Source organism: Ambystoma mexicanum, chromosome 6p (genome assembly GCF_040938575.1).
Source record: "Ambystoma mexicanum isolate Mex_15411 chromosome 6p, UKY_AmexF1_1, whole genome shotgun sequence".
Taxonomy (NCBI): Eukaryota; Metazoa; Chordata; class Amphibia; order Caudata; family Ambystomatidae; genus Ambystoma; species Ambystoma mexicanum.
The window spans coordinates 73,263,608-73,285,854 of record NC_090935.1 but is presented as its reverse complement, the minus strand read 5'-3'; the positions used below and the strand labels follow the sequence as shown (position 1 = coordinate 73,285,854).

The 22,247-nt window shown below is 44.7% G+C and overlaps 1 protein-coding gene across 1 annotated transcript in view; it reads right to left on the bottom strand.

Annotated features, from left to right (window-relative positions):
- Positions 1–22,247, bottom strand: part of LOC138510667 (vomeronasal type-2 receptor 26-like) — a 425,236-nt gene that overhangs the window by 90,630 nt on the left and 312,359 nt on the right. The window contains exon 7 of the mRNA XM_069626449.1: positions 10,510–10,746. Coding sequence (XP_069482550.1) covers positions 10,510–10,746 — 237 coding nt within the window. The remainder of the gene's footprint in view (positions 1–10,509; positions 10,747–22,247) is intronic.

The following is a 22,247-nucleotide window of genomic DNA, read 5'->3' as shown; positions in this document are numbered from 1 at the left end:
TAAATATGGCTGTATCTTGGAAGATTTGTGAGTATGTAGATTCTGCAAGGAGCGTACATCTAAGGAAATGCTGAAACATTTGTTTGTGCAGTGTAAATCAGTGACCGTTTGGAGAGAGAAGGACTTCGACAGGATCTTAAAAAACTTGAACTACCCAGAAGCCGACACTGTATGGAATTATTACTTGTCAGGAACCACTACTGTTGTGGTTAACTCAGTGGTTGCTTTTTTCTGACTAATGAGTTTGGATTTAAGGATTGACAAGTAATTTAAAGTTAAGTAATGGAATTTGTCACTGCTGGGTTTAAACATTTTACTACTTTCCTTCTTCGCGTTTTAGTTATTTTAGTATGTAAAAAGTGGAAGTTCTGTAACTGTAGCTTTTAAAAAAAACGTTTTTATTTTGTTAAATGAGTGAAACGATAAGGGTTACATTTTCTTTTTTTAATCAATAACACTTTTATAAAAAATAAAAAAATGAATAGGAGTATCATTAACCCACTACAAGCAGCAAGCCAATGCGGAGCAGTATTTAGTTTGATAATGTATTGGGCTAGTGGCCAGGAAGATAGCGTTACATAGCAATGGGACATGCTGGTGATATTGCGCGCAAACCATGCCAACTAGACTGTATTTCGAAGTTAAAGTAGCAGATAAGTATTTGTCAGGTTATAGAATTATGTTGGATTAGGGAACAGCAGCTGAAAAGCAAAATGTGTCACTAGTTTACAATGTGGAAAGCTAGCAGATGGGCGAGAGTACATGCCTGGAGACATATCGGGCATGGGATAGGCATTGATGTCTTAACTGATTTGAGTATCATAGTCATGTAGAATCCTTACTGAAGGTCCTATGTTCAGTCAATGGAGTGTCATGGCAGTAGAAGTCCTAAAATACATCAGGTTGAAGGATCAGAGCTTAGAGGTTTTTCCACATGCCAAATGTCATTCTGCACATGGGGGATGATCTTGATGCTGCATGTTTCTTCAGGCCATACCAGCTTCTTCAATGTCCACTCCTGTGGGATAACATTCCTTGCCTTATCGTCCACTGGGTTTTCTGACATGCCACTGGAGAAGACTCAGATGTATGTGGGCCAACTGCGAGGCAGCGGGCCATGGTCTTCTATGCACTCAGGGAGATACAGGAGCATGTGTTAGAAGGACAAACTGCAGAGAGATACTGTTATTGAAATGTGCCTGCATTTGTATTTTAAAAGCAAAAGTACAAATGTTTTACTCATCTGTGCTATTTCTTGTCACTCCCTTTCACTCTAGCGTCCAAGGTTCTCGTAAATTTAAATTCCGTTGTCCAAAATGTACTCCATCACGTTTCCAGTCCTTCACCCTACTGGCTCTCACTACCACGCCAAATTAAGGAAATTACAAAGTGACTATCATCAAGAACTACCTTTCGTCCCCTCGGGGTATTGGCCTAGACTGTTACCACCCAACACAATTATCCACAGCCACCATCACCACTGGTCTCCAGGACTGCAAATCTGCAAACAAAAATATGTACATATTGTAATAATTGAAGATGTGTTTTGTGCTGTCCTTATTTTCTGTTTCCAGCTAGTACCACCACTAACACTCAATTAACATATACCTCACCAAGCTCCCAAACAGATCCACCAAACCTTTTGTTGAGGCTTTGGTTGACCTAGCAAAGCATTGCATCCATAGGATAATGCGATTGTCGATTATAAGATGCAGCTCACTTGCTGTTTCTCGGTAGGTGGTGTTTGGCTATTAGAGTGAGAAACAGGATAGATCCTCACTATAAGAGAGCAGGAGAGCTTATGAATTAGCCATTTGAACAAATGTGTTCTATTTGTGTCTCATTCGGTGATATTTTATTTATCATTGTACCAGTTTTCTGAAGATTCTTTTTACTCCTGGTCTGTGTAATATTTGAGAAGCCTTTCTGAAAGCATTTCTGATCATGTTTTAACCCTTTCCCTTACCCTCCCTACTACATCCAAAAAACAAAAAAGAAAGGACTTGTGAAGTCCTTGGTGACAACCTTCATGGCATCACTTATAAAACCTTTGGGAACCATTGCCCTTTCCTTTTCTGGCTTCAACAACACAAAAATAAAACAAACCACTTGTTAACTCCTTTGTGACACTCTTTCCCCTATACCCTTTCAGGTTATTCTTTCTCTGCCCTTCTTTCCAGCTTCATTTATTTTGAGAGAATATTAAGAGAGGATAGACAAAAAGGGAAATTAATTTCTTGGAAGGTGAAGTGCATGTTGGCAAATATATGGTTGCAACAGAGATGAAGAGGAGGTGGAAAGGAAGGAGACACACAGTATTATGTAGTCATTGGGGCCAGTCACTTAACTGATGTGGTAGGACTAGGTGTAGGTAGGTCACTGAAGGAGGGAGATGATAGCTTTGCAGCAGAAGATGGTGGCTGGAGCAAGTGAGGAGTGGTTATGCCAAAGGTCTTGAGGGGAGTGGCAGCTGGAGAAGGAAGAGGCCTGTCGGAAGTGGAACATCAAGAGGTAGAAACAGGGCAGGAGGAAGAGATGGTTGGGTATAAAGAGCAGCAAGAGATGCAAAAGGAGGTGGTGCATGTAGCGGTGCAGAAAAAGGTACGTGAGGATATAGATGTGTTGAGAAAGTGAGAGATAGACCATGAAGATGGAGATGGGAAGCAGGAGGATTTAGGACCAGCAGGATGTGGAACATGAAAGGGTATAAACAGGGCAGGATGAGATGGATGGGTATTCAGAGCAGCAAGAGGTGCAACACAAGGTGGTGGATGTAGGGAAGGTATGTTAGGATATGGATGTGTTGAGAAAGTGAGAGATAGACCATGGAGATGCAGATGGGAAGCAGGAGGATGGAGGACCAGCTTGATGTGGAACAGGAAGGGGTAGAAACAGAGTAGGAGGAGAGGATATATGGGTATAAAGAGCAGCAAGAGGTGTAACACGAGGTGGTGGATGTAGGGAAGCAGGTAGGTGGATTAGTGGAAGGAGGCAGAGGTGCAGCAGCAGTTGGTACAGAAGGGGACAGATGCAGGACAGGAGGAGATGAATAGGAACACACATATGGGGTGTGAGGAAGAGGTATAGGAGGCAGAGAATGGGTGGCTCCCATTGCACATGGAGTAGGCTAACCATGTTGTTATTGCTGGCTCCCTTCTAGTAAACATTGGCAAAGGTTGGGAGATCACACAGGCTCAAGCTCCACACATCTCTACAAACTGATTCTCCTGGATGTGGCAGCACAAACTATTGCCTAAGGGGAAGCCACATGCAGGGGAGTGCATTTTCTGTTGGCAAGAGCAGTAAGACAAATAGTGTATCTGTTTGGGATCGACTACAATGTATAACCACATTCTGAGGTGACAACAATCCTACAAGCCTCATATCACTCTGTGCATATTTCTCCTTAGCAGAGGAGTTATTAGAAATTGATTATAGGATTCTACATGCTAAATGAATAACTATCCAGATCAAACGGTGACACCCCTTCTAGCAAAGATGCAGCATAAAACAAAACCCACTTCCTAAAATCGATGATATATGATATGATATTTTATGTGTATTGCGCTCATGCACATATGTTTCAGAGCTCAACCGTCCTTCTTCTGACCACTAAAGAAACACTGCCATCTACAATACTAAATTACTTTACAGTGCTTGAAACCACTTAATGCAATGCTCTGGTAAACAACAGCAAGCAACCTGGCTCCCCAAAAGAGATTGCTGACCACTATTGTTCTAAGGTATTCCCAATCATAATCCGGTTGCCAAACAACTTGGGTCAATAATAAATGATTCCACTGAAAATGGCTCTATACAGAAAAAAAGGAACCCCTATTATGAAAAGGGACTGGGGTCAATCAAACGATGTACAACACAATGTTCCTATCGTAACGAAGTAACTATATAATGTATACAATTATAAGCACAAGCAAATCATTGTGTAGCTTATTGGCAATCTTACTGCAAATGTATTTTCTATTGGCTCTATATGGATTCATTTTGCAACCACATGTAAAAATAGATAAAATATAATCAGAAAACAATAGTTTTACATAATGAAGTATAATACAAAAGACATTCATAATAAGATATATATACTGTGCTGTCCAAAGACATATATATATTCAGTGAAAAAACGTTAAAGGGACGTTATGGTTAAGTTGCACTAGTAAACACCTATGAAATTCAATGGAAAAACGTTGTTACAGGGACGTTATGGTTACATGTAAAACCGAAAACCCCCAGACATTTGCCAGTTATTGTAAGCTAAGGAACCATACCTCGCGCTACCACTGTGCACTGCAAGGACTAACACCCATGACATCAAAGATGACATCACAAATGTCACTGATGACATCACATGTCTGGCTCCCTCTTTTTTTGTTCAGTGACATATGTACACCAGGTGCTTTTCTTCACTGACAGTCAGGAACTAAACATTCAAAAGGTACTATATTTGTAGACCTTACCCTTCTCATATGTTCTTACACTACGTGGGGGAATAAATTGCAACCAGGGTAACGGATTTCGTCGTTAGTGGTGGCTCTAAAAAGAGCCTTTTCTTTGTTGGTGCTTCTAGAGAAACACCTTATTTGTGGTTTTAATAGCATTTTTTGTTTTCTCACATCTTTACAGTAAATTCTTCAACGCATCTTGTACATGGGCAAACAAAATAGCATCACCATTGGGCAACAACAAAATACCATTTGCATGGAAAACCTCAGCATTTCAACAACTAATGATGTCATTGTTACATAAGAACATCCCACGAGCGGACAAAAAAAGTACACTTGCTTCTGTTGATGAGACACCTTCCAACCTCTGGCTGGGAACATACATTAGCATTGTCCCATACTCTGACTGGTGGTATGGCTGAGAAAAGCACCTGGGCAGTGGGAAAAAAGTCTCTTCACAGCATTCAGCAGCCTCTTCAGTTCATGGAGCAAACGTGAACAAGCCACGTAACCCAAATGCATGCCGCCATAGTGGACGACCACAACATGAACATTAGCAAAACTGGCCACTTTTCTGCAAAGGTCAAGCATAAAGCCGAAACTGCGGACATGGACAGCACACCACAATGCGTCCACTCCTTCCAAACCCAAATTGCCATCAAAGTGTCTTTCCTGGGCATACTTGTGCAGATCGATTACAAAGGGATCACCCAAAATCAACACAATGCATCTCTCATTGTCAGCCCGCCTCACTACGCAGAGTAATGAAAAGAAATCTTACCGCCCATTCCTATAAACCACTGCAGGTGTTGCGGGATTCGAAAGCACGTCCAGTAGAAAGTTCCGTAAAACTATGCATGATTACTGCATGCACATTCATCAAAATAGGCACCCATCAGCACAAAGTAGAGGTATGATTAGTTTTCCTGCAGTATGCTTACAACTCTGTTATAACTGCCTCTGAGCAGGGTATCTGCCACTGAAAAAATACATACTGGTTTTCCTCCCATCAACTACCATCAAGTAGCACTTCACTGCTATATGCTTTCAACGTTTTTAATTTACCCATATCAGCCATTGCAATATCCAAACAGCAACTCTCTTCTTTCCTTCTGACAATGTTACGATTTCCTTTCTGCCCTAACCCATCTCCTATAAAAATCGTACAAATATTGAACAAAAGCAGCACTGAATGTATCTTAAGCAACCTAAACCAACTTCCCAGAAGCTCACTGTCTCCACAGCTGTGGATCTCTGTAGGCTGGACTATTGCAACAGCCTCTTTCTAAATGTGCCTGCTTCCACTCTTCGCCCTCTGCAACTCATCCAGAACAGGATTGCAAGACTTGTCCTTGGCCTCAAGCCCAGGGATCGTATGTCTATGGGACTGAAATCTCTGCGCTGGCTCCCAATGGCTGCAAAGATTAAGGTCAAAACCCTCTGCATTATCCACAAGACCTTCTGGCCCCTGGGTCCTTAATACCTTCACCTCTCACTTCCTAAATATCTCCCTTCTACAGCTCTTCACTCATCCGCCTCCAACTCCCTCAGGGCCAGTCCTTTCTCCAAGCAACGAGTTGGTGGTAGATCTCTTTCTTTGGCTAGGGCCTCCCTCTGGAACAGCCTCCCTGAAACTTGAGGTCAACCATCTCGGGTTCCGAAAGCACCACAAATCCTTTCTCTTTGCTTCTGCTTTTTGTCCTCCTCTTTTCTGCTGACTCCCTGGCTGAAACTGATTCTGCACTGGTTACCTGGCCACCCTATGATCTTGGGCCCAGGGCCCTCCCCCCGCCTGTCGTACCCCTGCACTGCCTTTCTGGCAATCCTACCAGTCCCACCAACACCTGATATCTGCACTTATCCTTGCACTTGCCACCAGCGGCCCGTATTTTTACTTATTGTTATGTATTCTTTTTCCCATGTACCTGCGTTGCCCATGCACTTGTGCGATCTGAGTGACACCTAGCCTATTAGGATCATTGTCTCTGTCTCCCCTCTGTTCGCCCTCCCATCCCTCGTCGCGCCTTTCAACACTGGTATATAGGTGCGTTATAAATGCCATATCATACCACATCATCTCACATCATATCATACACACAATACATGCATTACAACAGGATGCCTGCCACGTACCTTGCACACTTCACAGATTTGTTTTGCGCAGTAACCCATTTCCTACAAGATTCGCAAAAATATCGCACACAGCAGCACTGAATGTATCTTAGCAACTTAAAACAAATGCATACAGTGCATGCATACAAACAGGATGCCTGCCCCTTACCTTGCACACTTCAACCATAGCCTTCTCGGTACAAATACACCTTCTGCCACAGTTGTTGCGTACACACCACAACCCATGACCAGAAACCTTTTTGAGCAATGCCTTAGCCTCCGCAGTCCCATTTTCATGCCTATCATCCTGAAAAGGCCCGGATGTGACACATGTAATCCTAAAACTACCACGGAATCCACCAAGTTATCCTGCTATGAACGGGAGGTGGGGGGGAAGACATTTGAAACAGGGTACGGGATAGGGTCTTTAGTCATGGCTCTGAAAAGGTTTTATTTATTTATTTGGGGGGGTTGTGCTTTTGTTACATGCTTGCAAACAACCTTTTTTGTTTTTTCTCTTTATATGAGTTTCTGTTTGCTTCTCCTCCTTACATTTTTACCGAATTCTAGTCAACGCTTCTTGCACAGTGTAAAAGTACATAGCATTGCCAATGGCGGTCAAAGAAATGCCATTTCCATGGAAACAGTGCATATTTTGCGACTTCATGATCTCGTAGTGGGAGGAGAACATCCCATCAGTGCAAATAAATTCATAAGACCCCTTCCTAGCTCTGGCTGGGGTCAAATTAGACCGGCATGGTCCCATACTCTTGGTGGTATGCATGAGAAAACGACCTTGGCAGTCGGGAAAATCTGCATCACTGCATTCAGCAACTTGAAGCAAATGTCCACACAACATGTAACACAAATGTACACTTCCATAATGCACCAGAACAACATTAACAGTAGCGACAAAGGCCACGTATCTGCAAAGGTCAACCATCCCGCCAAAACTGCACATATGGACTGCCCCCAAAGCCTCCACTACTTCCAACCCAAAATTAGCAGCAAGGCCTCTTTGCATGGCATTCCTGTGCAGATCTTGCACAAAGGTATCACCCACGACCAGCACTGTGCATCTCTCCATCTCTACGAACCTCACTACACACAGTATTGGGAACAAATAGTACCGCCCCTTCCTGCGGACCACACCCTGAACATCTAATTGGATAATCGCCACAGATCCATTTCCATATCCACCATGCTCTGAATGGCAGGATGTGTCACGTGCGCTTTCCCAGCTACAGCGAGGGCTGCGTCCCAGTAAAGCAAGGACAGTTCTTCTTCCCATTCCACTGTTCTTATTCCAGCACTCTCTTATTGGGTATCGTGAAATTATGACACATGCATGCACCAATTACATCCAAGACCTCTGCATCCAACACTATAATTTCTGTAGAGCACTCCATATTTACCGTTGAACACTCCGAGTGCTTCCGAAACACCTCTACTAGAAAGTTCTGCAAAAGAATCCACAATTTCACTACCCGAAATCATCCAGAATGGCACCCATTACGACTTTGGCCATGCACAACAAAATGCAGCCATACATGTCAACCCCCGCACCATAACACAGCGATGCATGGAAACATGTAACAGTTAGCAGAATCCACAAACATACCACTGCCTCGGCACCCTACCCCCTTCCATTCACAAAGTATTGTGTCACTGCCAACCAAACCACAACATCTTCACAACATTGGGCCTTCTCCCAGCAATAGAAGATCCAGTTCAACCCTACCCTCTTCTATACTGACAGTATTGCAACACTGCACCCAGTGGGCACACTGCAGGACTTGTCAGTGCACCATCTCCAGCCATACACCCAAAAATGTAGGATGTTCTAGCAATCACCACACCCATGTAACCAACAATATACGCATGTCAGCTAAATTCCGGTGCTCTATCAAGTCTAAAATGTGGTCCACAACTATTCTTTAAAGGTCACCACCCTCTGAGAGATACAGAGTCAAAACTGCATTGCTGCGGTGGGGGTGCTCAAGGCCTTGGCTCTTGGGTGCATGGCCTACAGCCTTTGGCCATGCACCCAAAAGTCTAGACTTGGCCACACCCACTGCTACGTAATGCAGCCTTGCATGCAAACATATGACCAAGTACCACAATCCACAAACGTACCACAGCCACCGGCACTCCTTCCCAACCTCTGCACCGTAACACAGCTATGCATGGAAACACGCAACAGTTAGCAGAATCTACAAACATAACACAGCCTGTGGCACCCCTAACCACTTTAATTCACATACTATGGTGTTACTGCCAACCGAACCAGTAAATCTTCACAACAGTGGCCCTGCTCCCAGCACTCTATTCAGTGCACACAACCAACACTTCATAGTGCAGTATAGTCGTCATCACACCGCGCAATGGACACTACCCAAGCATACAAAATATTCAGTTTAACCCTATCCACTTCTATGCACACACTATTTGAACATTGCACCCACTTCACACACTGCAGGAGTGTTCACTGCATCAGCTCCACCCATGAACTAAACACTGTAGGATGTTGCAATGCTGACAAACCGCACACACAAGGCAACAATGTCAAACCTACTTGCAACCAGGGCACATAGTTGTCGGTGCAAGGCCTCCAGCCATGCATGGAAGGGGCTACAGGCTTACCACACACAACACAACATAGTACATGTTATGATAAAATGTTCATGTCATGTCCAATGCACTCCCCTTCTGCAATTCACCTGCCACCAGTCACCACGAAAAGAGGTCGCCCCACGAGCTATCGTGCCGTAATGAAAGCTGCCTGCATTCACCACACAAGGTAGTTCGCTGTGGAGGTACCCGCGAATTGGCGCAGTATGCACGGATACTGCAGGCACACCACTGTCTTCTTCTACCTAATGAAATATATCAGATGAACCCCTTCTCATTCCCACACACTTTCCATCCCTTGTTCCCACCTCCACATGCCGTTAACTATGTTTGCCAGTCCCTTTCGCCGCTGCACTGTCCATGGATAGAACATGGTGGCGTAACCCAAAATTGTGACGCACAGCATGCTTTCCCCCAGCCAACCACCAGCCGTGGCCAATGTTCGCCGACATCACGGCATACTGCAAGCCAATGAGACTTGTGTCTGCGGAGCAAACAGGAAAATGGGTTCGCAGAGCCAGATATCACTAATTTTTTGAGACGTACATTTCAGTTCATTGCACCAAAAGTACTGGTCGGATTTCCACCAAACATACAAAAGCAGGCTTTCGAAACCAGGCCCCCGCTCCTGCTGTACATTTGGTTAAAATCCATCCAGCTGTTGGGCTGTAGGCGTGCGCAAAGTTTTTGCCCATTCAGTCTATGGAAAAGAAAATGTTGGGACCCCCCCCTATAACTTTGTCCCCCTTGAAGAAACCTCACCAAACGTGCCAACAAAATTCATATATATATATAAAACATGTTTTAAACTAATATAAAAGTCAGCAATATATCCAATTGAGCGTTAAAATGATGGAAAATTCAGAGGTTCAACATTTGTGTGCCTTTATCATCTTCTACATGCTATCACAGCGACAGAAAAGGCACTCATATGCAATCTTTACATTTCCCTTTTCAATGGATCAGTATTGACATGTTTTACATATGAATTTGACATGACATAATCTGCAACCAGCTTTATAGAAAGGTGTGTGTGCCATTTGGAACTAAAAAAGCTAAATCCCTGACATGTGAGAGCAGAACTGTTTGCAAATATGTAAACAAGCTGCACAATTCAGTGAACTGCAGTGAAATACCATTTAGTTATGGACTGCCATGACATGAACTGATAGGCTGACGAACCCTACACTGTCCTCTACGTTGTGATAATCAACAATACATAATGTAAGGTCCTGAATCATATACAATACATAAAAAGGCATATAGGTGATAACATGCTGGTGCACAAGAAGCAACAGTTCATGCTCACCTTGTTCATGATGCCCCCCTTAGAGTGCCATAGGATGGAGCTGTCTTTGATGAAGAGTTGGTGGCCTGGTGGAGCCCCAGAGTCATAACGTCCGACTTCAATGTTTGTCATGGATCCATTAGGAAAGTAAACCGAGTTCATGATATCATACTCAGCCCGCACATCCCCTTCGTCATCAAACGATAACTCATCTCCAGCAGGTGTCTTGGAGTGTAGATTCCGGAGGTACCTGTTCAGCTGATAAAAAGTAAAAGTGAATTCAAACTAATGATTCATCACCCACTTGGTCATTTGGGTGAAGGATGTAATTAATACTAACTTAAGTTAGCGTTTAGGTTTATCTAGTAAAATATTCCATTAGGCCTTTGATTTTCTGCTAACTTTGACAACAAAATTTCCTTGAAAGCCAGCATATTACTGACATCTTCTCCATTATTAATTGATAGGCAGGTCTTAAGCTACAGGACCAAGAAGGTGTCAATCTTCTACTATAGAACAGAGAAGTTATGCAAGAGTGATTTTTCAGTTTTTGGCATATTGCAGTTTGGTCTAATAGAAATGTGGTGTTTACAGAACTTATTATACCACGATATTTAGATATATACCAAGATTTATAGATTCATGAAATCTCCCAACTAGACAAACCTTGTTATGATTCTAAGTTTAAGAAACACATTTCAGAAAATTTTGCATAACATTTTGATCACAGCTGGAGAGGGACTGTACATGTATGTAAACATGTCAAAGAATCAAAGCCCCTCTTCACCGCATAATGAGTGCACATTCCAAGTATTGTAATGGAATGTTATTTACAAACAGGTGGGGTTGCACATAAACGAGATGGGAGCCATTTAAAAGACATGCATGGCCCCAACAATGGGGGCCTACAATGATGATGGGGTCTGTGTCGAAGGCAAAGTGATGCACTGGCCACCCCTCTTACATACACGAATCATTGTGGATGTCATAGCCCTAAATGGGCTCATATAGTGCCTTAGAAACAGCACAAATAAAGTCAAGCACTTGCTAAAGTCGATGGTCCTTCTGACCACTAAAGAAACACTGCCATCTACAATACTAAATTACTTTACATTGCTTGAACCCACTTAATGTAATGCTCTGGTAAACAACAGTGAGCAATCTGGCTCCCCAAAAGAGATTGCTGACCACTCAATTGTTTTAAGGTGTTCCCAATCACAATCCTGTTGCCAAACAACTCAGGACAATAATAAATGGTTCCAATGAAAATGGCTCTATAGAGAAAAAAGGGACCGGGGTCAATCTAATGATTTACAACAAAATGCTCCGATCGTAAAGAAATAAATATATAATGTATGCAATTATAAGCACAAGCAAATCATTGTGTAGCTTATTGGCAACAAATGTATTTTCTATTGTCTCTATTTGAATTCATTTGGCTCCCAGATGTAAAAATAGATCATTATATTCAGAGAACAATAGTTTTACATAATGAAGTACATTACAAAAGACATTCATAAGATAGATATGCTGTGTTACATAAATACCATAAATGTCTTGAATATAAATTCAAATGAGTTTATCTTATTCAACAATTAAGCTAAATAATGTTATGATATCATATGATATGTCATTTATAACGTGCCTGTACACAAGAGTTTCTCGGCGCGACAAGACAAGGAAGGGAAGACTGAAAGAGGACAAAACAATGATCTTACTAGTCCTTATGTTAATCAGATAGCACAAGTGCGTGGGGGCGGGAGGTGGAGAAGTGCCGGGAGGGAGTGGGGAGGAGAGTGCGAATGAACTCGTAAGTGCTGCCAGGGATGTGGCTCATAAGTGCAGAGAGTCAGGGGACTATAGGGTTGCAGATACAGTCCCTAAGTGGCTGGGAGGCTCGGAGGCAGTGTAAGGTCAACTGGTCATACATGAGTCTTGTCCTGTAAGTTCAGAGGGTGGCCAGGTAACCAGTATGTGCAGCAGACAGAGACATCTGCAAGGGACAGAGAAAGCGGAAGTGAAAATGAGTTGCTTGCAGAACCTTAGGTGGTCCTGTTCAAGTTTGAGAGAGGCAGGGTGTTTAGAAAAAAGCTGGGCAGGTTTGAAGTGCTGTCGACGTTTCGGAATAACAATATACTATTGCCTTCCCTAGTACCCACTGCCAATTCAATAAGGACTTTATGTGTGCAATACAAATTGTAAACCTTACTCTAATCAAGACCTTACCAAATAAGTCTTTTCAGGAATGACAAATTAATTGAAATAAAAAAGCTCACCAATCGGGAGGATAGCTCAGTGGCAACGTTCTCGACCTTGGAAGCAAGACGACATGGAGCAACACCAGTTCAATCCCTGGGTCTGTGCTTAGAAATCTCTGGGCATTAAGCGCGTTATAAATAACCTATCATATCATATCAATCCTCAGTCTGTATTCATTAAGTCATTAATATCTTCACAGAGACATCATCCTGCTTTTCAATTGAAAGTGGATCATATTCATATTCAATCTAAAATGTAAAATGATGAATGGAATGGAATTTAACACCCATTCTTTGTTTTATTCATATAGAGGCCAAGAAGATTTGAAGAGTTTATAAAATGTCATATTACTTTACCTTCTCCTACCTCCTGTAAGGAAGCAGGGGCGATCGCCCCAGGCTTCCAAAAGGTATCGTGTGAGCCAAAGGCCTTGCGGTGTATTGTAGGGGATGGGAGAAACATTAGCAGGGTGGGGGTATTGATAGAAGATGTGTTATTCATATATTAGAGCATGCATGAGCATATAGTGTATTAGGGACAGAGCACCATTTTAGGATTAAGCAGCCATATTGAAATTGAGGTCTAGCGCAGCGCGGCAGCCAAGACAGTAGGCCTAGGCGATGACTGTGGGAATAGGGACGCAAACCATAGAATAGGTTGCAACTTGGGTAGCAGTAAGAAAGGCCGAACCTCAGAGATTCATAAACCTTTAATTGTGGCATACTGCCAGTACTCACATCCCAGATAGAATGCGCCCTGCATGGCCATGAGGGGGCTGTGAGCTCACTGCGCAGAGCTATCCCACGAGAAGGAGGGCACGAGTCTCTGACCTTTCCCAGTACAAGCTTTAAGTTATAGTGCCCAGAGACCTCAGTCGTAAGACCCCAGCATACCAAGGTACCAGCCAGCCCCAGACCACCGACCATGAAGCTGTTACACCCACAATCAATCAGAAAAGATCAGAAAGCAGAGAGAGGTTGCTCCACTTTTCTGTCATGTGATTTATGCTGCGAGGTGTCCGGGAGGGGCAAAACTACAAATCTAATACGAAGGGTGGAGAAAGTTGGAAAGGCGCCAACGTGTCTGGAATCGAGCTGGGGTTTGTAAATTGCGATGACCACAAGACTATCCTCCTAGCCCTTCACTGAAGTATTAGGTGCACACCAGGCTAGAGATACAGAGGTCCTGAGGACCCGTGCAGGAGAATGCATTGTTTTTTTATTTCCTAATAGCCAATTAATTTACAAGCTTCTCGAGTGATGACGTGAAAGTAAGAGCTCACGTCGACGAAGATGGACAGAAGAGGCTGGGACAATGGCCTGGCTTCCCTTATGGAGCAGGTAGCCTATGTTTAGAGTCTCACCAACTGTCCATTCGTATTTGTAACCTATGTAACTTAGGTCACTGATGATGCTGCGTGCCCTTTTAAACTGTTGCTCATGCTGATTTTGCCAGAACTATCCGCGGCAGCAGTGTTCTATATTTTTATGGAAATGGAAACCATGTTCTCCTTGCAAGAGGTCTGCTGGGCCTTTTTCCCTAGTAGGTAAAATGTTTTCTAGTGTGAGCATTGGGGGTTTCTCTACACTCCTTATCTTACGTGTCACAGTGATCAATATAAACTGTATTTGTTTGTTTATCTTACTTTATAATGTATTTTTTGGATGTCAAGACTGCTTACTGATGATCCTGCATTGCTGTAAATGCAACCATTGGTTACGTTATTCAATGAACCTTCCTGGCTTTTTTCAGGATATAGTTAATATAGTGAACCTCATGTTACCAGGTGGAACATGTGGAAAGTTGCTGTGTGTTGGAGTCATCTTTGCTTTAGGATCACTGTCTTGGAAACATGCTTGCAAGTGATGGATTGCTGCATTGTCTGCAATCCAACTAGTAAAATGACCCAAGGGTACTTTGGCATATATTTTGCCCAGTGCATCTAGTAGAGATATTGGTCTATAATTACTAGCAAATCTCTGCAACCCTTTTTGTGTACTGGGATTATCTCTGCCTGGGTCCATGACTCTAGGACAATAAAAAAGGCTGTTTATACTGCAAGAAGTGCCAGTATCTGCGGCACACTGTCTGGTTCGTCTTACATTATGTAAGACAAGAGGATTATTTCTGGGACTTCACACAATGGGTAGAAAAGGAAAATTCAGTGTATGTCAATGAGTTGATCAAACTTAAGAAAATGGGGGGGCGCTCGAGAGCCCGAGCATGATGGCAGCAAGTTAAGAGAGCTCTGGTGGATGGAGGCAAATGCAGTCATTCTCTACCCCTAACAGCGCAGTGAATCGCCTATAAATGAGATAACTCCTAGCGGAATGTGAGGAGCACCACTGTGTGAAGTTTGGAGGTAAACCGCACATCAGTGCCTGAACTATGTGCGGCTGAAAATCAGACCGTTGGTGGCACTGTGTCCCGAGCCGGAGGAAAAACGGTGCAAACAGGGCAGCCCAGGCACTGAATACACAGCCCGGCCCCAAAACGCCTCAAATGGGATGCAGCATCGAGAGAAGTGCCCGTCACGGGCTGAGAGACACTCACCCATAAGCAGACCACCGTAGCCCCGATCCGGGCCCTGGAGGAACGGCATAACTGCTGGCTCTGTGCAAAAGCAGCTCGATCGCTGACCACCACGGTGGAGCTATGGATAAGCGGGCACCCCACCAGCATACCTACTCCCGAAGAGACAACCACCGTCATCTGTGCGTTCTGCCCTATTGCCTTGAGGGGCACACCATCGAACACATAGAGGCCGACAGAGAGACACAGAGGAGGCCATAGCAGGGGGAAATAGATTGCCAGCCGCAGCGCCCGCCCGGCAACCGAAAGCCAAGACCGGACAGAACGCCAAGGCACCCCCAAGCAAGTCCTGTGCGCGGCAGGAAGCATAATGGCGAATACACCACCGCCTGACCATCATATCGGCGCAAAGACCTTGGCCTCAAGCCCCTTATTCAAAGAAGGGAGCACAGCAACAATAACCAAGGCAAGCCCCACCACCCGCGAGTCCCCATGGGGCCCTAATGAAAGACACGGGCAATGCAGCTAATCCGCGAGAAAGTCACTCCACTCAAAACCGCAAATGGTATCCCACCGTGGGCCCCCCTAATGCAGTCAGGCGTATACAAGCAGTCCGGGGCACCCAAACCTCAGATGGGCTGGCAACCCATACACCGCTATCTGAAGAAGCGAGGGAGGAGGACATAGGCCCGCGATTCCCCTACCCATCATACGCAACACTAACGGTGCTACCCGCATGGACCCCAGCCCAATAAGGCAGCAGCCAAGCAACCACAATAGAGCCAGATAGACCGCCATTCGATCGCAGGACACACAACGTGGACATATGCACAAGACGGGTCCCATACCATTAATTCCTCCCCGCTACAAGAGCCAGGGCACCAGCGGGGAGCGCAAACACCCAACCAGCGGGGAAACAAATGGACATGCCCACTCAGACGAAGGCCAGGCCGCAATAGATAAGCCTACACCAGTGGGCGGGCCGCGGACCCGGGGAACTCTAACCAATAATCCTGACTACCACTGCGGGAGGGCTTCCCAGGGGTCGGGCCACCTTGGCCCCCCAGATTGTGCGGACTAAGAGACATCAAACACCCGGGGGAAAAGGGACTGGAAAAGAGCAAAACGAAGGATATGAAAAATTCCTGAGGTCCAGCGCAGGAGAAATTGTTGACCCCACGGAGCATGCAGTTGCCCCACCTGGGGGATCAATAAAGACCACCCGCATGCCATGCCAGGGGAACTAGAGCAGCGATACCACTAGTGACCAGACAAAGAGCAGCACCAGACAACCACGTAATTACAGGCAAAGGGCGCTGAAATCAAGCGAAGGATCAGGAAAGTTGCGAAGAATAAGGGGACGATTGCCAACTAGTGAAAGCCCCCTATCCCACCCAGCACAGGGAACAAACAAATAAATGCATAAAACTTAAAAGCCGCCATCAGGCCTCCACCCCGGGACACCATTCCACTGGGGAACAGACCACGAAGGACATGCAACAAACTGGCCACACCCAAGAGCTGAAGGATAATATGGACAAGGAGAAATGGGGAAGCCTCCCACGGCGATCAGCGCGTAACAAAACCGACATGGATATTCAAGCGCAGCTAGAGGCCATCCTGTTTGAAATTAGGTTAATCAGCCAAAGAACCCAAGAAACAAACAGTCTGGTCCAAGATATTAAAAAATACCTCCAAGATGTGCAAAACCAGCTAACCACCCAAGCAGAACGGACTACGAGCAATAAACAGCGCATAAGCGCGGTGGAAGATAATCAGGCAACAATGGAAACAGACCTAGATGGGGTCATACGGGAGGTACAACGACTGGGCAAAAAGATGGAGGACCAAGAAAATAGATCCTGCAAGAACAATCTAAGGGTGGTCGGCATTCCAGAAAACGCTGAAGGCACCGACCTAGAAAGCTAAATCTATGTCCTCCTTCAATATGAGCTCCATCTACCAAACACTAGCGACCTTACCATAGAAGGAGTACACAGGGTGCTGATTCCAAAACCGGCATCAAACGAATGTCCAAGAGTCATCACTATCAGAGTGCTGAACTTAACGCATAAAGTCCTCATATTAAAAGCCTACAGATCAACAAACCCGGTACGCATAGGCGGCTCACACATCAAGATATTCAACGACTATTCAATAGAAGTGAAGAAAGGGATTTAACTCCATCTTTGAAGCACTGAAAACAACGGAGCACAGACAAATTTCCTGCAACATGGTGCATCCAGATTGAAAGGCAATGGCACTCATTTGTGGACCTGGAATTCGGAATGGCAATTTCTACAACAGCAAGATATAGTGTCGTCGGAACTGGTCAAACCAACAGCGGAAGGGGCGAGATCCCTGCACACCACATCACCCCAACTGGATCATCCAGCACCAAGGGGGTGATGGCAAAAGGCCGGCAGGGGACCCCGAGGCTGGAACCCGGACCATATAAAACACACCAGCACACCATGAAGGACACCCGGTTTAGACCTGGGGAAAGAGAACAATATAAAATATGTGGAACCAAAGGGCACAGCAAGTAAGAACAAAAAGAACAACCCGCTGTTGAGATTACACGTGGACTCCAAACACAAGAGATATATCTCCAACAACTAAAAGGGTAGTGGGCAAAATGAGAAAGAGATCAAAAATGAAACCACATTTGCCACATTCATGCCCCCTACTATCCCACAAACATGATCCAAACGATATATGGGAACCGATGACAAGCCGACGGCTCACATCTACCGACCCCATATATGGGCTTACAGACCCAGTATTAGTGCAGGGCTGAATGGTTGGCCCACTCAATGTTACTGTTCAAAGTTAAGCACAGGTCTACGTTTAGACCAAAGTTTTGATGTTCAGGGGGCACTCCCCCACAAGTTAAACAACACGAGACTGAGACAAATTTTACCCCCATCCAAGATGGATAAATCAACAGACCAAGCCGACGAATACCTCGGGAGAACTCAAGCTAGACAAGCTACACCTCTAACTAATGGCTAAACTTACCCTGGTGACTTTAAACATACAAGGACTGGGTAACACCATCAAATGCAGATGTATGCTGAATCTAATGAGGCACATGCAGGGCGACATAATCTTCTTGCAAGAAACCCACCTAAACAAAGCGAAAGCAGAGAAATTAACACAGGGATGGATGGGGGCGGCTGCACACTCGCTGCATCATGGGAAACGCAGGATATCTCTTCTGATCCATAAGTGGGTTCCCCTTACAGCGACAAGGCAGGCCAATTTGTATTAATCCAAGGCCAGATCCTACAGCACCCAATTACCCTATTAAATATCTAAGCATCCACCACAGACTCCCCAGCATACTTCATCAACACCTTTGCAGAATGTGCTAAATACATGGGAAACCTCACCATAATAGGGGTGGGGAATATAACTCTGAGCACGGACGGGGACCGCAAAGGTCCAAAACTAGCAAAGGCAACTAACATGAAAAAAGATTGGACGTGAAAACTCTTATGACAGGCCTGCACCTGGTAGATGTCTGGAGGCACACTCACCCTGACCGACAAGACTACACACATTATTCCCACGGCCACAACAGCTATCCCCACCTGGATTATTGGCTAATGCCTGCCAACACAACTCATATGGTAACCGACTGTAAAATAAATCCGATCACCATTTCAGACCATGCACCGGTCACACTCTGCCTTTCACTCATGGAAAACCCAGACATCGTGGAACACCTGACAACTGACATAGATAATTTCTGGATTTACAACGAGAAACCGGGATACACACCCTATAGATGCTGGGATGCCTTTAAATCCTTCATAAGAGGACAATGCATATCGTGCTGGGCACACAAAAACAAAGAGTTCGGAGAAAGGGAGGCCAAGCTAACAAGGGAACTCAAACAATTAGAGGACAGACATAAAGCAACCCGAGACAAAACATTACGACCTCAGATAGATAAAACAAGGAGCACGATCAAAAAAATTACCACAGATAGGGCGCAAAAAGCATACACCAGTTGGGCACAACATTATTACCTGGATGGGGACAGACCCTTACATAGGATGGCACTCACCCTCAAGCAACGCCAAGCCATGCAGTTAATCACTGCCATCAGGAATGATACCAACAACTTGGTGGAGGGTGATGAGCGTATAAACGCACGATTCGCAGAGTTCTATCGCGAACTGTACACCACCACAGACATATGCACGCCTCAAAAAATAGAAGCCTTCCTGGATACGGTGCCCATATCCGTATTACAGAGGCCCAAGCGGGAATCCTAGGTGCCCCCATCACCACTGAAGAAATTACCCAAGCAATACAGTCCTTATCCAAAGGAAAGGTGGTGGGGCCCGATGGAATCCCAGTAGACCTTTACAAATGCTTAGCAGACAAAATCGCCCCTAAACTAGCTGAAGTCCTTGAAGAAGCACTGACCCACAAACAATTACCTAAATCCATGTTAAGTGCCAACATAATAGTGTTCCACAAGAGTGGAAAAGATCCTGAACTCTGCGGGTCTTATAGACCAACATCGCTAATTAACTTGGACACCAACATTCTGGCAAAATGTCTGGCCCAGATGATAGAGAGTTCCCTGCCGCAACTAGTTCACAAAGACCAGACAGGCTTCATTAAAGGGCGACACTCTGTGGATAATGTTCGTAGACTACAGCATATAATAGCAGGAGAGAGAGACCCCCACAATGCCATCATAGCGGTAGACACAGAAAAAGCATTTGATAAGGTACAATGGAATTTATGTTCAGAGCTCTCCCTGGATATGGTCTTCCTCCCCGGTTAATACAGCTAAGTAAGCTCCTATACACAGGCCCTACCGCCACTGTGGTCTCGAATGGAATGGCCTCCGAGGAATTCACACTACAACACGTCAGGGTTGCCGTTATTGCTCTTCCTATATGCCCTATCCATCGAGCCCATGGCAATAAAGATGTGCACCGATTCAGCATGGTCGGGAATACACCAGGGGCCGGAATAACACAAAGTCTCATTATACATGGACGATCTACTAATCTATATCAGCAACAGCCCTAATCCCTCCCCTACATTAAATCCCTACTACAAAATATTGGCCCGATGGTGGGTTATAGAATAAACTGGAGCAAATCTGAAATAATGCCCCTCCTGCGAGACATTCAATGGGGCGTATTACCGCTCACGCTCCAATCAAACTCCCTAAAACACACGGGCCAGTGCTGGAGAGGATGCAAGAACACAGGGACAGTGGGACATGTTCTTTGATCATTGAGGGGGCAACCATTTCATTCACCACGAACGCGATGATCCTAGGAGATGATGGTACAGATTGGCATGAAGATACACTTACCTGCAAACTGTTCCCCCTCATAACTGTAAAAGCACAAAAACTTCTGATCATACACTGGAAGACAAGTACAGAACCTATGATCGCAGAATTGGCACAAACAATCTCCAAAGCTTGTCGGCTCGAACAGGCAGCCTTCAAAAGACAGTCTAAATTGAAACCCGCCAGAGGACACCTCTATTGGGAGATCCTGGAGTCTTACGTCTGACATAATAGGACCAAGACCAGAAATCAGACGGGGCCCTCATCGTTGTCCCTAGCTAACCGAGACCCTGAACGGGCGGAGGAGGACTAAAGGTTCCAAAGACCTGTGATGAGAGCATGGCCCGGAACTAAACTAATGAGATGGGAGGGGAGAGGACTGCGGGGGGGATCATACGAGGTTGGCAACTATCCATTACACACACATATATATATATATTATACTGGGATTTACAGACATACTTATGTCTAGACTTTCTGAAGGGGAAATCAACGTGACTGATCGTCTCGCATCTGTGGTATCTATGTTATGTTTGTTTTTGTTTGATTTAGGCTGGGGTTTCTTGTACATTAATGCTGGCAAACTGAATGAACAGAGTTTGAAAAAAAAATAAGAAAATGGCAGAAAGATTAGGATACAATATTATTTCAATGCACTAAGAACTACAGGGCCCACATAGGGGGGAGGTGAGTTCCGGACACGAGGCATCACAAAATGTACAGATTCAGAAGGAAAGATGCTGCCTTCTTGTTGGATGAGACCACAGCTAAACATCATAGGGGACGTTTTTCACTGAAGTAAATGGGAAGAGGGGTTAATGGGATGCAGAGCAGAGGCAATGCTAGGACCAACAAAAGAAACAGTTGCACAGTTTAATGACATATGTCTTGCTGAGTGGAGAGAGCACAGTGAATTACTTACCTGAATCGATGTGAAGAAAGAACACTTTCACATACAGAGGCTTAGCCCCCGTCATTATGTTTCAGATACAATGGAACGGTGAATGTGGGCAGGAATATAGGGTGTAAGCAAGCAATTTACATAGCAGGAATGTGACTGGGAATTGCAGGCCTGATGGACCATTATTGGTCCTATGGTACCCACGCTATACACAGCTCACGCCGAACTGGAGTGGTTCATGTTCACTAACCACTATACACTCACCGGTGCTTGTGGTGCCACAAAGTCTCATTTTGTCAATCACCGACCATCCTGCTATTAAGGATGTGAATTTTAAGCAAACCTTTCGATCTTTGACATTACAAAGAAACGAGTGTGAGAATAATTTCTCGCAAGAATCTTCTAATAGATCGGTGGAAATTCCCACCAAGTCACGCCTTTTCAGAAAAGCCACTGTCTTTTTCACTTCCCTCCCACACCTTGCATACAACTTGTGGCAAATGCAAAACTTGGTCCAAATAACAAGGTGAGAGTTGCTAGAGCTGGCGAATGAGACTGAGAAAGGTTTGAATGCCATCAAGGAGGAGTTTTATGGCTGTCAAATTGGCCGCTCTTCAAAATAGATGCATGCTCGATACCTTACTTCGATGGGGGGGGGGTATTTGCAAAAATAAGAACAAGTTGCTGTACGTACACAGCAGCAAATGACGAGCAAAATGGATGCCTGACTGATGCTTT